Here is a 19,783-nt window from a genome sequence, read left to right as displayed (position 1 = left end):
TATACACAAAATTTTTGTTACGCTTTCTCATGACTAATAACAGTCAACAGTTTTTATTAATTCCATGACAGTACACGTCTATACAAGCCCATGTCTAACAACACAGGCATATTAGTTAAAATTATATCGTCAGTACATCCGTTTTTGTTTTTAGGCCTTGTTATCAAACCACAATTCAAAAATTTTTGGTTGGTAGCTTTCCAATTACTTCATAATGCTAGGTGAATTACGTCATTACAAGATTGTGCGATAACACGAGGGAGGATCAGAAACTAAGGTTACAAGGCCGATATTTCTGGAGTTTCGTCTGTTATAAAGGAATGAGAAGTGTGCGGTAATTTTAATACATGGAGTCGGCAACGGTACAGAGCGCTAGTTATATGTAAACACAAATGGTGACTCGCTTGGAAAACTGGACTCGCGAAGAAGTCAGCTCAGTTATTAGATTTCTGTGGGCGAAACATATAACCGCGGCTCAAATTCACCGGCAGCTGGTAAGATTTACGGAAAGAGATGTCAGTATATCTTAGAATGGTGTCGCAAGTTTGCTGCTGGCAGAGAAAACGTCACCAACGAGGAGCGCACTGGCCGACCTAGCATGGCATCAACAGATTTGAACACAGCTCGCGTGGAGGAGTTGATTCAGAACAACGGGAGGATCAAGTTTCGACATCTGATGGCAAAATTGATAATGTCGTTCGGAAGCGTTCATCACATTGTGCACAATATTCTGCAGTGGCGGAAAGCTCGTTCCCGATGGGCTCCACGCTAAATACGCAAGGCCAGGATTTTTTTTTAATTCAGGAGTAAATCTTCAAACTCATCCCACGATGCAAGAAGTGTCCCAACCAGTATTAAGACATTGTCGAAAAATAACCTAATGTATGTGCTATCTGTTGGCTGTATACACGTTTCACTGCAGGCTTGTAACCTTACTTTCTGATCATCCCTCACAATTCGAATACACAGAATTCATATCTATTTTTTACAAATATTAGTTTAAAATGAAATCATTTATAAAGAAAAGTGTATTTTGCAAAATCTTAGACGAAGCAGACAAACAGTGGTGTGAGATAGAATCTTCGTTGTATGTATTTAGAAATGAAAAAAACTGGGACAGCAGCAAAGCGATGAAAAATGCAAAAGTTAGATAAGAATATTGGATACAACTCTAGTTTATATTATTTCGAACTAAATTATACCGTGAAAAACGCGAGGAAAGTGTAATGGAAAGAAACCTAGAGGAAGCTAATAATTATCACTGATTTGTAGTATTAAAGCAGCTTATTCTTACAATAAAGCAAAGAGAATAGCGGAGATTGCAGTGCACAGAAACTGACTAGTTCCCGGTATGTAACGCATCTTATTTACAAACTAATCAAATTAAATCTACGAATGTATTTCATAAAAATATACTTGAATGTGCATATGTTACAAACTCCAAGTCTCACGTAAGAATGACAACTGTTCAGAAACAGTACAGTAAAATATTAGTACATGCGTACATGCACAATTCCCTTACGTACTGAAATTAATATTTTTGAGTTCTCTGCAAGCATCATAAAGAAAATCAAAGATAAATCAACGGAAAGGTGAAATAAATGGACTGCAAGGAACAGAATCTGCACGCGCCACTTACAAAAGTAATATCAACAATTCTACCAAAAAATCGTGACTTGATGTTAAAAATTTTGAATAAATCAACAATGACTTTAACCCATCTTGTATTCAAATTACCGACGTCGGTGTCAAATACAGCTTCTTTTAATGAAGGAGTCTTGAATATATACCTGTTTACGATTCAACGACCATAAAAGGGTATACTGTCCCAAAACAAAACTGTCAAAATACCAGACAGCTTCAAATTAGTAAGACAACTTTGCGCATCCATCACAAAGAAACTATCTACTAAAGAAAAATACAGGAGGCAACGATGGATAGGAAAACTCGCAAAGTTTATGTAACTACTTTTACGCGCACCATTTTATTCTCATTCAGGATGCTCTTACTGGAAGATGGTTAAGTCAGAACATCTATAGGGTGTTACAAAAAATTGTGACAATATTTTGGGAATAGATTCCTCACATCAAAGTAAGAAGTACATATGGACCTGTGGTTGGAGGTGTATAGTTTCGTAGTTATAGGATGCCGAAAACGTGAAACTTTCTTCTAGTTCCACTATTATAGGACCAATTGTAGTCAGGTCCAAGACATCACTGGGGAACTAGTATTTGAACTACCCAAATATCCATTTTTAGAACATCTGGTACTTGCTCGATCATTTTTAGAAAGGCTGTTTGGGAGTATTTGACTACTCTCCACCTATCTCTCTAAAAATTGATGTGCAAGTATTTGAGTATTCTTAAACATGGATATTTGGATAGTTCACATACCAGTTCCTCAGTTATGTCTTGATCCAACTACGATTAATCCCATAGTAATGGAGCTATGAACTTTAAAATTCACTTGTTTCACGCTTTCGGCACCCTGTACCTCCAAAATGATCCACTTTTGAGCACAGGTCCATATGAACTTTTTCCTTATTTCGATATGAGAAATTTGTTCCCGAAATATTGACATTTTTGTAACTTCCTATATAGGAATACGGAGAATGGTTTTCGTGCTACTAATCACAAAACGTGTCTGAGTTATAACATCGTATGACTGCTGCCATAATTTACAGACTATGCTATATTGGCCTATGTATAACAATTTGATAATTGTTTAGTCCCACACTTAACGCTAGTCTCTTTGTAGTACACATAAACTTAAAAGATTTTATTAATTGTTGTCTTGTGTAATTTTCTAAAAAGTGTTTTTATTTGTCGTGGATGTACACAGTTTTTCCATTCACCTGTAACGCACTTCAAAAACAGCATACACTGATTTTATTCCACGAAGTTCTACGTTCTTAAAAGAATTCAAAACTTCCTTGAGGAAAAAAAAAAAGTGAATACGATATTAATAATTTGGACAAAACTAAATATAGTTACTAATTCCGTTATTCACCAATATTTCTACTACCGAGCAATAATCTCTTCACAAAGAATGAAGTAATTGACTTAACATTACCAAGTTCGTACTTTTGTACAAGCTGGACAGAAAGTAGAGATAACACTCCTATTTTTCATATAGGGTTTTATTGGCAGAATAAATACCAGTTACACTGTTTCAACATACTCGTTCGGCATGTCTTACAAGCACCTGTCACCTATGGAATGCGTCGTACATTTTCAGTACCCTTCCATCTTTGTTTCGCAGGGACCGACCGCAATGGACACTAATCATGATTTATATTATGTCGTAATGATACTTTATATCATGGAAAGTCCTCCCACTGTAAGTTAGGTGAAAAGTGTTAGCTGTGTTGCACCTGGAAATCTTATGCAAGAGCATGATCATCACTAACACCTTGCGCAGGAAGCACTGTCTCTGGACGAGGAGATGCGAGGTGCTTCCACCCACTGGATTTTTGATTCAAGCTGGTTTATACGAATGAACCTCCGTTTCGTCTATAACGATGATAGGTCAAAACAAATTGTCACTTTATCTCTCGCGACGGCTCAACATGTCTTGTACAGTTATTCAGCATTGCCATTTTCGTATCTTGATGATTTAGTAGAGTATTCGCATTTTGCGGAACCCAAGAACTTGTGAAGAATGCGAAAACATGGTTTTGTGGTATTAGCATATTTCTGCAGCTAGCCCTCGCGCAGTTCCGTTGCTTCATTTCTACCAGGGAAAGATTAGGACTAGGAATTAGATTTCTAAGCTTTCGGCATTTATGGCCATGTTAGCCCATCACGTATGAGGGATGATGTCCCTCTGTGATTACACTAGCCGCGGAATGGAAAAGGAAGAAAGCGGCCAAGAACCATTGTTAGGTACCACCCCAGCATTTACCTGGTGTGAATGAGGACAACCTCTTTCAGGAAGCTTTTACACATTTTCGACCGAGTGTCCCTACGGGAAACGAACCCGCTCCAGTAGGGAAGAGCTGAACTGTATAGTTGTTATAGTTTCGGGCTGAACCCGAACGGTATCCCTGCCTTTCCGAAACACGTTCATCCATCGCATCACTGTTCGATATGAGAACGCTTCTTCACAATATGCTTCATGCAATCCCTCTGATCATGTGCCAATTCAATTTTTATCAACGCACGTTGTTACCCTACAATATTATGAATATTCCCACTAGCCGATGTTTCATAGTGTAACTTCTTTTTGATTAGTTCTCTTCTCGCTACAGATGATTACTGCAGGCAAAAATATACTTCCGATGTAACATTTTAGCTAAGAATATCAAAGGAATGTCATTTATATTTTGGACTAAATTATTACCAATTGTACACGAAAATAGCTTGCTTTATACAGGGTGTTACAAAAAATGTGTCAATATTTTGGGAACAGATTCCTCATCAAAATAAAAGAAGTTCATATGGACCTGTGCTCAAAAGTGGATATTTTTGGAGTTACAGGGTGCTGTAAACGTGAAACAAGTGATCTTTAAAAGTTCATAGTTCCATTACTATGGGACCTATCGTAGTTGGGTCAAGACATCACTAAGGAACTGGTATGTGAAGTATTCAAATATCCATGTTTAAGAATGCTCCAATACCTGCACATCAGTTTTTAGAGAGGAAGGTAGAGAGTGATCAAATACTCTCACAAACAGCCTCTCTAAAAATGATTATGCAAGTACCGAGGTTCTCAAAAATGGTTATACGGATAGTTCAAATACTAGTTCCTCAGTGATATCTTGACCCGACTACGATCGGTTCTATAGTAGTGGAACTATGCACATTTAAAGTTCATTTTTTCACGTTTTCGGCACCCTATAACTACTAAACTATGCACTTCCGACAACAGGTCCATATGAACGTTTTTTCTTATTTTGACGTGAGGAATCTATTCCCAAAATATTGAGACTAATTTTTATCCTATTCTGTTTACAAACATGATACAATAAGTTGTTTAGTTTTGTCGCAGATTAGCATTCTTTCTGAAGTTACTGAAAAATAGTTAATCTAAGGGAATCTTTCAACTGCCAACATAAATTCCATTCAGTATTTCCCAAATTTTCTACTAAACTATTTGATAAAGAACTACTTACACACACGATTAATAAAAAATGACCACAACAGAAACAAGTGCCCAGTAAATTTTTAAGTTAGTCATACTACGAAACAGAAAATACCATACCTGTGGATAATTGCCCATAGAACCATATTGGCTTTGATAGCTTTGGAAGTCAGTTCCTGGTTTGGGTGTGCCTGTTCCTGGGGTTGCTGGTCCAGCCCCCGGTGGTGCTGGGGGTCCTGGTGGATTCACTGCTCCAGGTCCTGTTTGTCTTGCATACATATCACCTGAAACAATGAAAAGGTCACTCTTTTAACGCTTGATTATACAAAGCCAAGCGAATTAATAATAAGGATGGGACACAAAAATATGCGAATACGCATACTACATTCTACATTTGAACATGACATGTCTCCATACACTGGAGTGACAACCTACGACACAGCAGCAACTATCACAATAACATATAAGAAAGAAAAAAAAAAAAAAAAAAAAGCGCACTAATATTAAACTATTGTTCCACAATACTTCTGTTACTATTTCACATCTGTTATAAAGCTCATCTTTTCTTTCCCATCCTGTTCAATGAGGGACAGTAACTTTTAACGACACGTGCAAACAGTAGACCCATTCCTCAGAGCCTTATTACCATTAAGGCAGAAAAGGGAACTAGGTGAAGTCTGAGCAATTTTTCGTTGTATTGTTTTGTTCCACTTTTCTCCTAAGTTTAGACAACTTAAATTCTAATATACTTCACATTACTGTTTCGTGTTGCTTACTTCAGTAAAATATTTTCTGCAAAACAGGCCAAAAAACGTAAGTATTAGCTACAAAGACAAGCACTCTTTATGTAATTGTAAGTTATACCTATACATACAGCAATGATGTATTCTCCCTATTAAATGCATAAAACAGCTAAACCGCACATTAAATTTTTAAACTTTCTAACGATAATTTCAACACTGGTTGCCTTGATATTTTATGGAATATAAGGAAAGATGACTAGTGCTTTTAAGTTAAACGAAGATTAAAATAAATGAAACTATATTCACTTTACCTGTTATCACATGAATACACTGTATATTTGTTCACAAATGATGCTCTTCAAATGTGTCGATTTGTACTATACACTATAGGTAATTTCAATAGATGATTTTCTTTTGACAGTAGGTGTGACTTCCTTTATTTGCACCTACACTTCACCTAAAAACACTGGCTATTTTTCCATATGTCCGAAGCTAGTTGTTAATTATCAACAACAATTACCTGAGCACTGCGGTGAAAACCTGCGTTAATTTAATCGATGTGTTCATTGCGATTAAATGAAAACTTTGGATTTAACGTGCCATGATTATGTCTGTTTGGCTAAGGGAGAGATGATCAAAGCAAGTTAATGATAATGGAAGAATTGGTTGAATGATCAAGTGGGATGAAACGGGAGTACCCCCTGGTCGGGGATCGAACCAGGCACCCCACGCACCACCAGAAGTAAGCATCTACCACTCAGCCACCGTGTTCCTTGTGTTGACTGCGATATATTACGAATTGCTCGTCAAGTTTAAGACAGTTGTTAGTATTAACTTAATAACTGAACACATAAAACCTTACCAGAATAGGTTTGTCTAAAACATCAAAATTAAATTAACTTACCACCTTTCATTATTTTTTGATTACTCCATCAATGCATGAATGAAACAATGATAAATAAACTGACCATTAGACTAGTGGAGAAAAGATTCCCACTTTTATGATAGGTAACGTAACCACTGAGATATATCGATTTTTATATATAGAAATCTCACAAGCTTCAGGCAATTATCTTGTGAAGGAAATTATATTTTTCTTCTTGATCATAAATAAGCAAACATTTTACGTTATTTTCCTTCCACATTCTCTCAATCAGAATCTGTCTCATCAGCTGAGGTCCTAAAGTAAAAAAAACAGCGAACTGCTGACGCCGCTGCTATCTCAGAGTTAAGGTAACCACTCGGAGATTGATGATTCTATTTCTAGTCAGTCTAGCGCTCAATATTTTAATGGTTCTCCGAGCATTGATATATATTAGGTATTACACTTTCTATACTCTCCCTAACTTTAAAACTTATTTTTAAACAACATCCAGTTTACCTACAAATAATAAAAATAGTAACTGCGGCATAAGCAATTCTTGCTGACAACGTAATTTTCTGAAATTCTATTCTAACACAAGGCATCTCAACATTTCATATACTAAAAACCCAGAACGCAAGCTGAGAGAAGACATCAGTAAGAAACTTATGCGCCACTAATAGGAAATGCACTAAAGAGAGAAAATACTAGTTATTATTTTTTAATATCTAAATTTACCTATAATTTCCACTTTTAAAGACTTCCAAACAGGACATACCCTACACGAACTTCCGCCTGTATATAATTAGTTTACATTTAAATAATTATAATATAAATGTTGTTTCTACTAACGAACGTGTACACCCAAATCGATTTCACTTAGGTAAGTATAAACGCCAGACTGCACAACTGATGGCAGCACGTGTCCCCTATCTTCCCAATGCGTTTTGCAGGAAGCGACAAGATTCCAAATAACTGAATAAAATTTAAGAGATCAATACTGAAACTTTGCCCAAAAACATACTGAACCATTAATCAGGAAATAATTCGTGCAGCTTTTAATTACTATTTTATTCACTGTTAAGGATAGTTAAATTGACTTTCAGGGACCTGCTCCTAATCATGAAACAAACATCAATGAAAGAAACAATCAAAAAACTGGCCGGATTTTTCTCTTGTTCTAAGACAAGTTGAATGAATAAGCAAAGTTCGAATATTTATTTGCTGATTGGTTGGTTGCAGTGTAACGTCATCTTTAGAACCATGAGACATGGTTCATGGACATGGACCATCATCTTGGTCCCTTTGAATATTCACCTTTTGTGCGCGGGGAAACCCAAATAAAGTCTCCCAATGGGGACGCAGGAAAACTGTTTGTGCGACTGTTGGCACCACTGTGTATGTTGTTTCCCCTACTTCCAAACAAGCCTTCGTGCACCTCGCTAGAATGTTCATTCTTGGCTTGATTTGTAATGGAGCTGCCGCTTGGCGATACCCTCAAGTGCGAAGTTCGTGCAGTTATTCGGTTTCTCGACGCAAAAATCGTGGAACTAATTGAAATTCATCATCAATTGATGGTGTATGACGAATCGTGCGTGTCAAAAACGATTGCAAGTGATGCAGAGTTTGCAGCTGGTCGCGTTGAAATTCACAATAAAGAAACCAGAGACCTGCAACAATTTAGATGGGGTATCATCACCCATCTACCTTATAGTCTGAACCTGTCACCAGTGACTATCACCTGTTTCCCAAGTTGTAAGAACATTTAACCCGAACGCGCTTGAGCAACAACTATGATACGAGAGATGAGGTTCAACGCTTTTTCAGAAACATGGCGGCGACCTGGTATAACACGAGCATTAAAAAAACTGCTATAGTACCTACAAAAATACACCGATCCAAATGGCGATTATGTAAAAGAATAGGTAAAAATGTAATTTTAAAATGATGTACACATTACTGAACGTAAACTTTTCTCTACATTTTTTTTAAATTTACTATTGGGATTACTTCGTATTTGATTGAATTTTGATTATATTGTAGCACCCTACAAAATACATTGGAAAGATAAGGGGCACATGCTACCACCTACTGATTATCAGTATTCCTTTAAAATTACAGCAAATTGAAGTTCATGTGGAACAAATTATATACAGTAAAACACTTAGTTGGATACTCATTTATCTCTCACACACTTATATTTCACTTTAGATACACTTTTTCTGGAACCGAACAGAAACTTATTCATATACTACTAAGTAACTTTAACCCCTTGTCTTGGTCACTTTGGATGTTGTGCAGTTTTCGAAGGAACAGTGTCTCCAGTTAGAAGGGTTTTACTGTATACATACTGCGTTTTGTTAATTTTAGGAATGTCTTAAAAATATTTTCTCTACTGGATCCAAATCAAAACACATACACACACACACAAATCAAAATCCAACACAAAGTGATCATAAACACTAAAATATACGGACATACTTATGCTATGAAATAAAAGCATTCAAACGCTACCAACACTACAATAAAATGTAAGAGACACATCATTACAGCTTACTTAGGGAAGACTATTGCATACTCTACAAAGCCAGAACAATGTGATCGCAACTCTAAAACAATTACAAAACTAAAGCTTTCACTATATCTAACCCTCAAATAATTTCTGTTACAAGGCACTATATGTAGCATGCTTTCAAATTAAAAAAAAAAAAAAATGTAGTGATACTTTCCTAGGACTTACCGACAATGATCATGACAAGGTTTTAAAATGAGAAAGCAGGAAGGGAAGGAACAGAATCTAAGTGGGACGAGCTACACAAGCTTGGTGAGGGAGCGTTCCCCAAGGTTTGGTTAACACCCATTCTTTCATAAATAATGTTAAGAGCTGGGAGGAAAATATTAACACATCTCCTCAAGTACTCACCCTGAGGACCAGGGGGCCCCTGAGTTGGACCTGGGGGACCCCCTGGGGGAGGAGGCCCATTTTGAGGCATGTTCCAATTCCAGTTTCCCCCATACCCTGCCTGTGGTCCACCCTGGGGGGGCCCTGCAATAACATCACACACTTCTAAAACCAACCTGCTAAAATCAGTCCATATGTTTGTTATATTCTTCTTTCTGAACTGGGTGCAGCATAAAGATAAACGAAATAGCTTCAAATCAAAATGGAAGGAAAATTTACTTTTCTCAGGCGTATCACTAAAGTATATTACTTAAATCCAGGGAAGAAATTTTAATACGAAAGATTTTAAATAATGAGTTAAAAATGTAATACAATGGAAACGAAAATAGATTAAAATATTCATGCAATGTTTGAATTCGTCCATTTTGAAAATCGTTCACTTCACACTATATTCATGCTGAAACTGTGTCTGTGCTCTGTGTACCAGTCATAGTACAGTGCATTATTTTGTTGTGAATTCGAAACAAGGCACACACATGTTGTGTATTTTGAATGCACTCCTTAATCCACTCATTTCCATTATGTACTTATCCTGCTCAACTTAAACCATCTATGCATTTTCTGTGAAACTTAACGAACGCATATCTTGATATTATATATGATGCTGGTAACTCGGTCCCCTTTTTAAGTCAAATATACTTTGTTTTATCGAATATTAATGTCAATATAAACAAAAACCAACATTAAATAAGGTGGGAGGTTGAAAGTTAAAATGATCCTACTTAATTTTAATGTCTAATTTAGAACTTAAATTATATGTTTAATTAAACTATTTACATTAATAATATAGGGTTCGTATAAATGATTCATTGTTTTTGAACTGGCTATATTTTCAAAAGTATTAAACGTACACACGTGAAAGATATATAAAAAAAGAATCACAAATTCATCAAGTTTGTACTGTGTGGCAGCAAGAGTCTTATCTTTCCGATCGGGTGTGGCAATACGAGGTTAGTACCTGTCGAAAATGGAGGGAAAGCAAGAAGGAAAAAAAAAAAAAAAAAGTTTTTGAGTGCTTGAATATCCCAGATGTTCGTCTGTTAAGTGTGCAACGCACTTTCAGAATAGAGTATGGAAAAGAACCGCTATGTAAACAAAGTATTTTGTCATGGTATCGGCAATTTAAGGACACTGGTTGCTTTGTGTAAAGGGAAGAACACCTGTCCTTCCAGATCTGATTTAATGCCCTGCGACTTCTTCCTGTGGGGTACATTAAGGACTTTGTTTGCGTCGCACTACCGCAACCCTTAGTCGAGCTCAAAGAATGCTGCAGTGCAGACAATTGACAGGACTCTGCTACCAAATTTAGGGAATGAGCTCGAGTATCGTCTGGACGTGTTATGTCGTGTCACCACAGGGTCACATATTGAACATTCGTAGAGGGTGTAAAAACTTGGTGAATTTGTGGTTCTTTCATATATCTTTCATGTGTGTACGTGTAATACTTTTAAAAATATAGCTTTTTCAAAATGAATGAGTCATTTATATATAGTTATAATTCATTCGTTAAAAAAGGCAAACTTTCGTTTTCGTGTATGTGAATCAATTTAGTGTGCTTATAAAAAAATAAATCAACTTGAAATTGTGCGCAAGAACATATTGCGATAAATTTAATACTTACAAAGAATGCTACGATGGAGTAGTAGTAATTAATACTGCTATTTCGAACTATGTTGTTGTTCCAGACTTCTTTAGGTTATGATAAATACTTCGTCCGGAATATTTGTACTATATTAACTGCGACATTCTCAGAGAATTCTCTGCATTTTTCTTCTTTTAAAAGTTACATTTGAAAACGTATGCGTTATTTTAAAACAAAGTTTTCCTTGTATTTCTTGCTTTAATATTAAATTTTAACTTAACCGTCATACCCAACCAGTTTGAAACATAAAATTTTGCATTTTTACTTATTTATTTTCAATTAAACCGAAACAGTCTTTGCCTTTTTTGAGCCAGTGAGTGAAATGCTATAAACTTCACAACGCATTCAAAAATACAAAAACTGTTTTGATTTTTATTACTTCAACACAATGTTAGTTTATTCGAAACGGCGAAAGGTTTGTCTGTAATAATTGATACCAATTTGAATTCTCTATTTTCTGTATATTAAATATATCATGTTAATTATCATGCATATGAAACTGTCGCATTTTTTTATTCCACACGAACTGAATCAAGATACATTTGTTAAACTGAACAATGCAGTTACACATAATAAAATTTTACGTCAACCCCTGATGTTTATAGTTAGTCATCTTGCCAACGATCAGAAACCCAGCGATGTAGTAATGATACTTACAAGGTGTGAAAGAGGTTACGGAAGTAAGCCTTTTCTTACGATTCTATGGATAACAGTACAAGGGTTTTTCGACATGAGATGGTAAGCATTTCTTTAAAAAAAAAAAAAAAAAAACTTAACGAAAACAGACTACAGAACTATGAATATTATTGTTTGTACGAGAAGAAATAAACTCACATATTAAAATAAGTTGTTCCCGACTATATTCATATACATGTACACGACACACACACACACACACACACACACACACACAGCACATCATATTTCTATATGAATGGTGTAATAAACAGAACTTGCACCGACCATCTTTTTCCTTCTATTTATTTGGACAGTGGGTTGTATTTCATTTTTTATATATTAAACTTATATACCTTTCTTGATCCAATCAGCTTTCATGATGCTCACTAATCTGAATGAAACATTAGAGATAATTCGTTAAATATTTTATTCTATATATTGGAAGCACGGGCACTTAATTAAGAGTCTTCTGCCTATTTTGTAAATGTCTTACTTTACAACTAATGTAAGGCTAAAGCAGTGGTTCCTAACCTTTTGACTGAGGACACACTGTACTGAACATCTATGACATTGCGACACACTTTTTTTTATTAGTAATAATACAAATTATACTAATGTAAGACAGTTTCTATAAAGAGGTTTCTCTATGTAGTGTTGGGCATCCCTGCTGCTGTAAGCTCTGACTGGTACAGTGTCTCAAAATTAATTTTAATTAAATGTTCCACCATTTTTAAATTCTAAATTTTGCTATATCCTATAGGACCATGCAACACTGGTTGAGACCCACTGGAATAAACGACTACCAGTCGCTCATAGATGCTGTGCTTAATAAGCTAATGATAATATTTGTAATAATTCAGTCAGATGGATGTTGCAACTTTGCTTAAAGAGAAACTGAATCTATGTTCAGACAACAAGCACTCTTTTTCACTATTTTGTTTCATTTATTGCTTGATTTCGATACCTGGGTAGTATCATTAGTAATGATAAATGTGAACGTGAAATAAAAGCAGGGATAGGAATGAAAAAAAAAAAAAAAACTTTAGGAGGACGAAAATACTATTTGGTGAGACCTTGAACAAAGAATTGAGGAAAAGACTCAAAGTGCTTCGTGTAGGGTATTGTGCTGTACGGGTCAGAAACATGGACATTACGCAAAAATGATGAAAAACGACTGGAAGCTTTCGAAATGCGGGTGTGGAAAGGAATGGAGAGAATTAGCTGGGTCGAGCAGATAATGAATGAGGCGGTGTTAGAAATGGTGAAGGAGAAAAGAACAATTTTTGATATTTAGGAGAAAGAGAAACTGGTTGGACCATTGGCTAAGAAGGAACGGTATAATGACGGACGTTTAACAAGATATAATGACAGGAAAGAGGGAGGGGGCGAAGGAGACTACAATTAATGGACGATATCAAAATAGAGAAATGGTACGTAAAAACGAAGAGGTTAGCACGTGGAGCATGGAACCTTCTCAGCTGCATCAAGTGACCAATGGAAGAATACCTATGATGATGATGATGATGATGGTTGCTTGATTGGGCTGGAAGTCAACGTCCCTTTCCAGTAATGAATGCCACATAAGACCTTGTTTCGCTCACTATTGAGAGAATAATTTTCAAAGTACGTTAATAAAATGTATAAAAATTAGCTCTTAATAATAATCTGGTTATTGATTCCATGTCTTTGGGTAACGTTTTAACGCCGTTTCGTAAAATTTTATTGAACTATGGACTGAAACAATGCGACGCCACATTCTGTTTGTTGTTAAATAATGAGTGTTTCCTGTCTATACAATAAAATAAAGAAAGAACGGTAATGTGTTACTTCAAAGCTTGCAAGTATCAAAGAAGGCACTTAAATAAATATGCAATCGCTATGGTAAACAAGAAATGACATTATTCCAGTCTATTGTGTGATGTGGGACAGAATATATGCTACAATGTATCGGAGTTTAGTAGACCTTTACTCACCTTAAAGCATGCTTTCCCAACCGGTGGTCGCGCAGCCCCGCGGGGCGTGCGAAATTGTATAATTTAAAAATAAATTTTATGCCACTCAAAAGGCCTATAAATCGACACACATTTTACTTTTTATCATGAAGCCTTTAGTGGAAAATTGAAATAAATTTTGAAACTGATTACACCAGTCAGTGGAAGAACTACGTTAAACTAACTCAAGTGTGGCGCGATGTGATTGGTAATTCAATCTAGTGTATAGTCAATACTTAAAAAAAAAAAAAAAAAAGTTGGGAAGCACTGCTTTCAAGTACTGGAAAGCACAACAGAAGGCTGAATATAACTATAAATTCTTATTCTCCATTAAATTCTAGATTAACGTTGGTTAAATATATATCGGGTGTTCGAAAAATGGAGCCCATGGACTACAAAGAGCTATTCTTATAGCCAAAATACTATATAATAGTACACTTTCTGAGGCCTCCTTCAGCCGCTATGAGGAATAAAAATTTCACTATGTGGCAACGTCGCAGATGAATTTGGAACCAGTAATATTGCTCTACGAATCCATCAAGCACTTACATCGATTGTTACGCTAATAAATAGTGCTAGTGTGAACAGCTATCGACTTAACTGCCATCTGGAAAGAACTGAGGTAACTATTTGATGGATTGGTAGTTCTACACCGACGTTGCCATAGAGTACCTTCCGTCTCCAGACGAGGACGCGAAAGGTATACAATTATATGTGTTTTTCGATTTATTTTGACGTGTAGAATAGTGCTTTGTGGTCCGTCGGCGCCATTCTTACAACACCCCGAGATATAATATTATTTATATATATATATATATATATATATATATATATATAAAGAGAGAGAGAGAGAGATGTGTGTGTCGTCTGAGATTCAACACCACCGTTATCTCCAATTTTGATATCATTAGAATCAGTATAGCATGGCGCACAATCTGCTTTAGTAGTACACCTATATCACGAAAAAAGGCTCTTATACCCTCAAAGTAATACCACGTATAATGAGACTGAAGCTAGTTTTTAAACAGTTTTTTCTCTCTCCTGTAAAATTGGTCAAATGTTATTTACGCGTTATTGAATCTCAGGTGACGATTATATTATATATATTTTTTACTACCTTAATCTAAGTAAGTATTAATGAAACTACGTAACGTTCATCCATGCGATACTTAAATCTATCTGCTTATATACAAGACGTGCAAGGTATTTTATCTGCGCTTTAATCTTGAAATGCCACTCAAAATCGACTGACCTAATACCACACATTGCTGCAACTTAAGTGTTATTATTATTTTCATAATACCAGTAGAATTATGTTATCCAGAACTATATAATAAAATCTGTGGCCACAAAAATATTGCTGATGTAATATCAATTTAAAAGCCACTCAACTCCCTTCCTGGAGCATGTGTTGCAATTATGTTAATATATTCATTAATAACTAAATTTAATAGAAAATGGATATACTTAATTCTATACCCAACTTGTACTCATTTCACACTAAATCGTGTACAGCTAATGCATCAGCTAAATTACCTGGACAGGTACGCTCACATCCGAACTAAATACGTATCAATATGCACTGTGATACAAAATAACGCTCCTATTGCTTGGTAACAAACTTCAAAAACAATACATAAAACAAGTCCCCAAGCCAAGCCACTGAGTTCAAGCACATTGTAAATGCGAAACAAATATCTTTGTGGGAACTTACCATATGCACCATAACCCTGTTGTTGTGGAGGGCCTCCATAGTTGGCACCCCATTGTGGAGGAGGCATTTGCTGACCCTGGGGTCCTGGTGGAGCACCCCAACCCTGATAGCCCCCAGGACCTGGAGGGTTTCCATACCCTGCTTGAGAAGTAAAAAACACACATTAATTTTGAATAATTACAATTAATTCCGAATCAAAGTAACACCTGCCTTTAACTATCAATAGACACAAAACGTAGTTCTGAGACACGTTTTTACTTTTCAAACTGTTGACGAATTTAACATCCTAATGATACCATACATCCTGGAAGCCTTAAGAAATGTCAAGTTTCAGCGGCAACAACTTAAATTATGATTCATGTCTTAACATTTCGCTTTACATCGACTCCCAATTACATTTGAAACATTATTATTACAAAACACTATCAAATACTTTGCGAAGTTCTCGGAACACGTCGATTGATCAGGCGAATTTTCACCTGCTATTCTTATCACTCAACTATCCGTACCATTCTTATCACCCAATTCCTATCAAAAAATGTGGCAAAAAAAAAAATCGGAAGAAAAGAAAAGAGAAGAGAAAAAAGGAGAGGTTTTTCAAAATGTTATGGACATTATTTAACTTTCAGGAACATGGAATATAATAAATTTGAACTGAATCCTACTATGCTACCGTAACTAGAATGATATAAGTTAAACTAGATGATCCATAAAAAATATCATATCCCATTTCTTCTGACTTTTCAGACCGGAATTCGCTACTTCACCTTTTCATTCACGAAGCATCGGCAATTGAGCCTAGAACCAAGCAAAGCTATGCGCATCGATCCCAATTCCACAAAATAAATATCACTTGAAATTTCTGTTTGTTAAATATTATAAAAATATTAGTAATTGTTAGGTTTTATCTTTTTGACTTGTCCTAACACTATAATTGCAATGCACCTTCTTCCCTATTAGTTGTGTCATTGCACTGTATTTATTCTTGGTAGCAAAGCCAATAAAATAAGTAACATCACGTTCTTCAAAAAGAAAGAACTTTTACAATATAGCTCAAATAACAGAAATTATGAATGAATCTATGAATGAATGAATGAATGAATGAATGAAAAAAAAAGTGTTAAAAATATGTCATTTAAAGCTGTAAAATTTCTTCGATTGATTGTGGTAAGCAAACGATAGAACTTCAGAAATTAAAAAGTATACAAATTCAGACAATAACTATAATATAACACAGACGCAAGCAAGGCCATGAAACTATTACTTGGAAAAAAAAATCGAGTACGCAATACAATACCGAGGAACATGCCACATTTTGTGTTGTAGTCGTTCAAAAATAACATCATCTACAACGCTATTAACATCTATTAAATATCGTCTACAAGCAAACATGCTTGAACATAAATAAAGACGTACAACATAATGTTACACGTAAATGGGATCTCCACCCCCTTTATTAATTAGTAATATTAACGTATGCTTCTAACGCTTTTCTTTTTCTTCCTTCAAATAACACCTTACCTTATTTACTACTCGCGCAACTTGGCATTATGTCATTTGTAGTAAAATTTACACCATTTTGTTCTTTTATAGTTGTCAAACCGAAGGCAAATTCTGAGGAATAATGGTTGGTTGGTTAATTGGTCTGGAGTTTAGCTTTCGTTCAGCACCCAAGCGACATGAGACGTGGACCTACAACCTAAAGTAGGATCCAAAACACAGGAGCTCCCACTGGGGTTTCCTCTCACCTCACAATTCTTAAAACTGATGTCAAAAAAGGACATTTCATATAGAATTACATAGAATAAACAAAATTGTGGAAGGCGAGCTTAACTTATTAGTTTTGTTGAAAAATCTAAACACAGGGAGGCAATGTAGTGACAGAAATTTGAAAGAAAAAGCAGTTTTCCAAATTTTGCAGTTCTCTGTAGATATGCTGGCGTTTAAAAAGTTAAAGACGCCATTCGTTGAAAAATGTTTACGACGGTCAATATACATCCTTCTCTGCTCAATTGTCGCTCAGTGGAAACGTATTATGTAATGCTCATCGCTATTTCAACGAGCAACAATGGAGCATTCGAAACTTGGCGTTTTAAACATTTGCATACCAAAAAGGTATTAAAAAATGGCAAAATTTGGAAAACTACTTTTTCTTTCACATTTCTGTCACTGCATTGATCTCCTATGTCTACACTTTCCAAACGAAACTAATATCTTGCCTCACCTTCCACACTCTTGTTTATACTATGTGATATCTATATCAAACTGTGTTTCTTTGGTTTCAGTTGAAGAATTACAATTTGATATATCATCTACAATACCTCTCAGATCTCGACTCAACTAACTCATTCACTCTATGATCAATGGAATCCGGAGGTTCAATGCCGCGTTCACAAAAGCTCTCCACTGAATTCTAGACTTTGCTAACTGCATCCAGTTCTACTTTGTATTCCAATCTCTGCGAGATCCATCTTAATATTGTCCCCCCATCTGCGTCTAGGTCTTCCTAATGGTCGTTTTCCGATTGTAGATCTCGATTCAACTGTCATCAAAATTTTATCCTACGCGCAGGAGTACCTCTGATACACAACGGCAGGGTTGGCTGGTTTAAACCAAAAAACGAAAAATGTTCGTAAAAGTGAAGGGTTCGTAAAATCTTGATGAACACACATTTGTGGGTTATCAAGTTTCACTCCCGTATATGATACGTATTATATTCAGACCTAAATTCCCCATTCATTATTCAAAGAGATTGTACTAAAAAAGGAACTATTTTTTTTTTTAATAAGTTTATGAATATTTTTTTGTGATGTTTTTTTAGTTTATTATTATTTTGCAATTGCAATCAAAGAAAAATTCTAAATATTGTTTCATTTTAATAATGTTTACTACTGATAAAATACATCGAAATGCCATACTTTCTTGAAAGGGGGGGGGGTCATACAAACCCCACGAGGTATTTATTGAAATTAGAAATATCTTTGGTATCTATTTACGTATAAATGGGTCAAAGTGAATTCAAATAATTCGTGTCTTTATTCAATTTTCTTACTGATATGCAAATTAAGTTTTGAATTTCTTTAACTTGGACTAAGAAAAGTCTTAGTGAACTAACTTGGACTAAATTAGTTCTTCTGTACTCTGCAGTATTTTGAAATTGTCCGTATGTAATTCTGTATAATGGTTTCACTTGTGCAACTATTTATCTTTTTGTCCTTTTGAAGGTGACTCTTGACAATTATATTAAAAAATATGTAAAGATCAGTACAACGTATTTTTATCAGGAGTCCTTCGTGAGTGAGTCGGCAGACATCTCGCATTTGTGGCCAATTAGTCCCAATTTTGAGTTCAAATAGGGGACAATTTCTCTCGGATGTAAGCCGAGAAGCGGTTTGGATTCCGCTTTAAGCTTATGTGACCCCTTCCAGCATAACCCGGTTTTTGCATAATAATACCAAAGTGAAACAAACTTACTTCTGTCCATATGTGATATAAATACATAGAGCAAACTATTTAAACAAAACAAACAAAAAAAAAACTTGTTTAAACCAAATAAACAGAGTTAAAACAAAAAAAAAGTTTTACTTTTTGTTTTGTTTTTCAATAAAAACCATGGTTTTTGCCAACCCTGCATAGCGGCAAAGTACTCGTGCAAAAATAATATGATCACTGTAGATACTTACGAAAATCCGGTATGTTCAAAAACTTTGAGCGCTAGTGCATCTTCATATAAATAAAAATAAAAAGAAGCAGAGTACCCACTCATTTGGAGATTCCAATTCCCTGACTTTTCCAAGTTTTCCAAGTCACAATTCACAAATTTCCAGATCTAAATGTGTTAAAAAAAACAACTACATTTTTCCTAATCTATTACGCATCGATGTAGTGTGCTTATAGGTAGAGAAGTTTTGAAAAATACATTAGAACTTCGCACGGGGAGAATAAGTTTCATTTTCGACATAAAGGAAGAAAGTAATTTGGATTTAAAGAGCATCGGAAGTGTCACTGTTCTCAGCGAACCCCGGAAGCTATGGATTTGGCAATAATATCGGTCACTGTCAATTTTTAACCCCCCCCCCCCCTAAGTTGCACTGTCAAAGCGAAATGAT

General features: G+C 35.5%; 1 protein-coding gene across 8 annotated transcripts in view; it reads right to left on the bottom strand.

The window, feature by feature from the left end:
* The window catches only part of Hrb27C (Heterogeneous nuclear ribonucleoprotein at 27C), a 149,735-nt gene that overhangs the window by 21,973 nt on the left and 107,979 nt on the right, over positions 1–19,783 (bottom strand). For 5 of the 8 annotated variants that reach the window (XM_081733474.1, XM_081733473.1, XM_081733478.1 and 2 more), the window contains 3 exons: positions 15,675–15,815; positions 9,611–9,733; positions 5,203–5,366 (listed from right to left, as the gene is read on the bottom strand). In XM_081733474.1, the coding sequence (XP_081589600.1) occupies positions 5,203–5,366; positions 9,611–9,733; positions 15,675–15,815 (428 nt within the window). The remainder of the gene's footprint in view (positions 1–5,202; positions 5,367–9,610; positions 9,734–15,674; positions 15,816–19,783) is intronic. The other 3 variants (XM_081733477.1, XM_081733479.1, XM_081733480.1) reach the window with 2 other exon arrangements.

Source organism: Thermobia domestica, chromosome 12 (assembly GCF_964235325.1).
Source record: "Thermobia domestica chromosome 12, izTheDome1.hap1.1, whole genome shotgun sequence".
In the NCBI taxonomy this organism is placed as follows: domain Eukaryota; kingdom Metazoa; phylum Arthropoda; class Insecta; order Zygentoma; family Lepismatidae; genus Thermobia; species Thermobia domestica.
The sequence above is the reverse complement of the archived record's forward strand: the minus strand, read 5'-3'. Positions and strand labels throughout refer to the sequence as shown.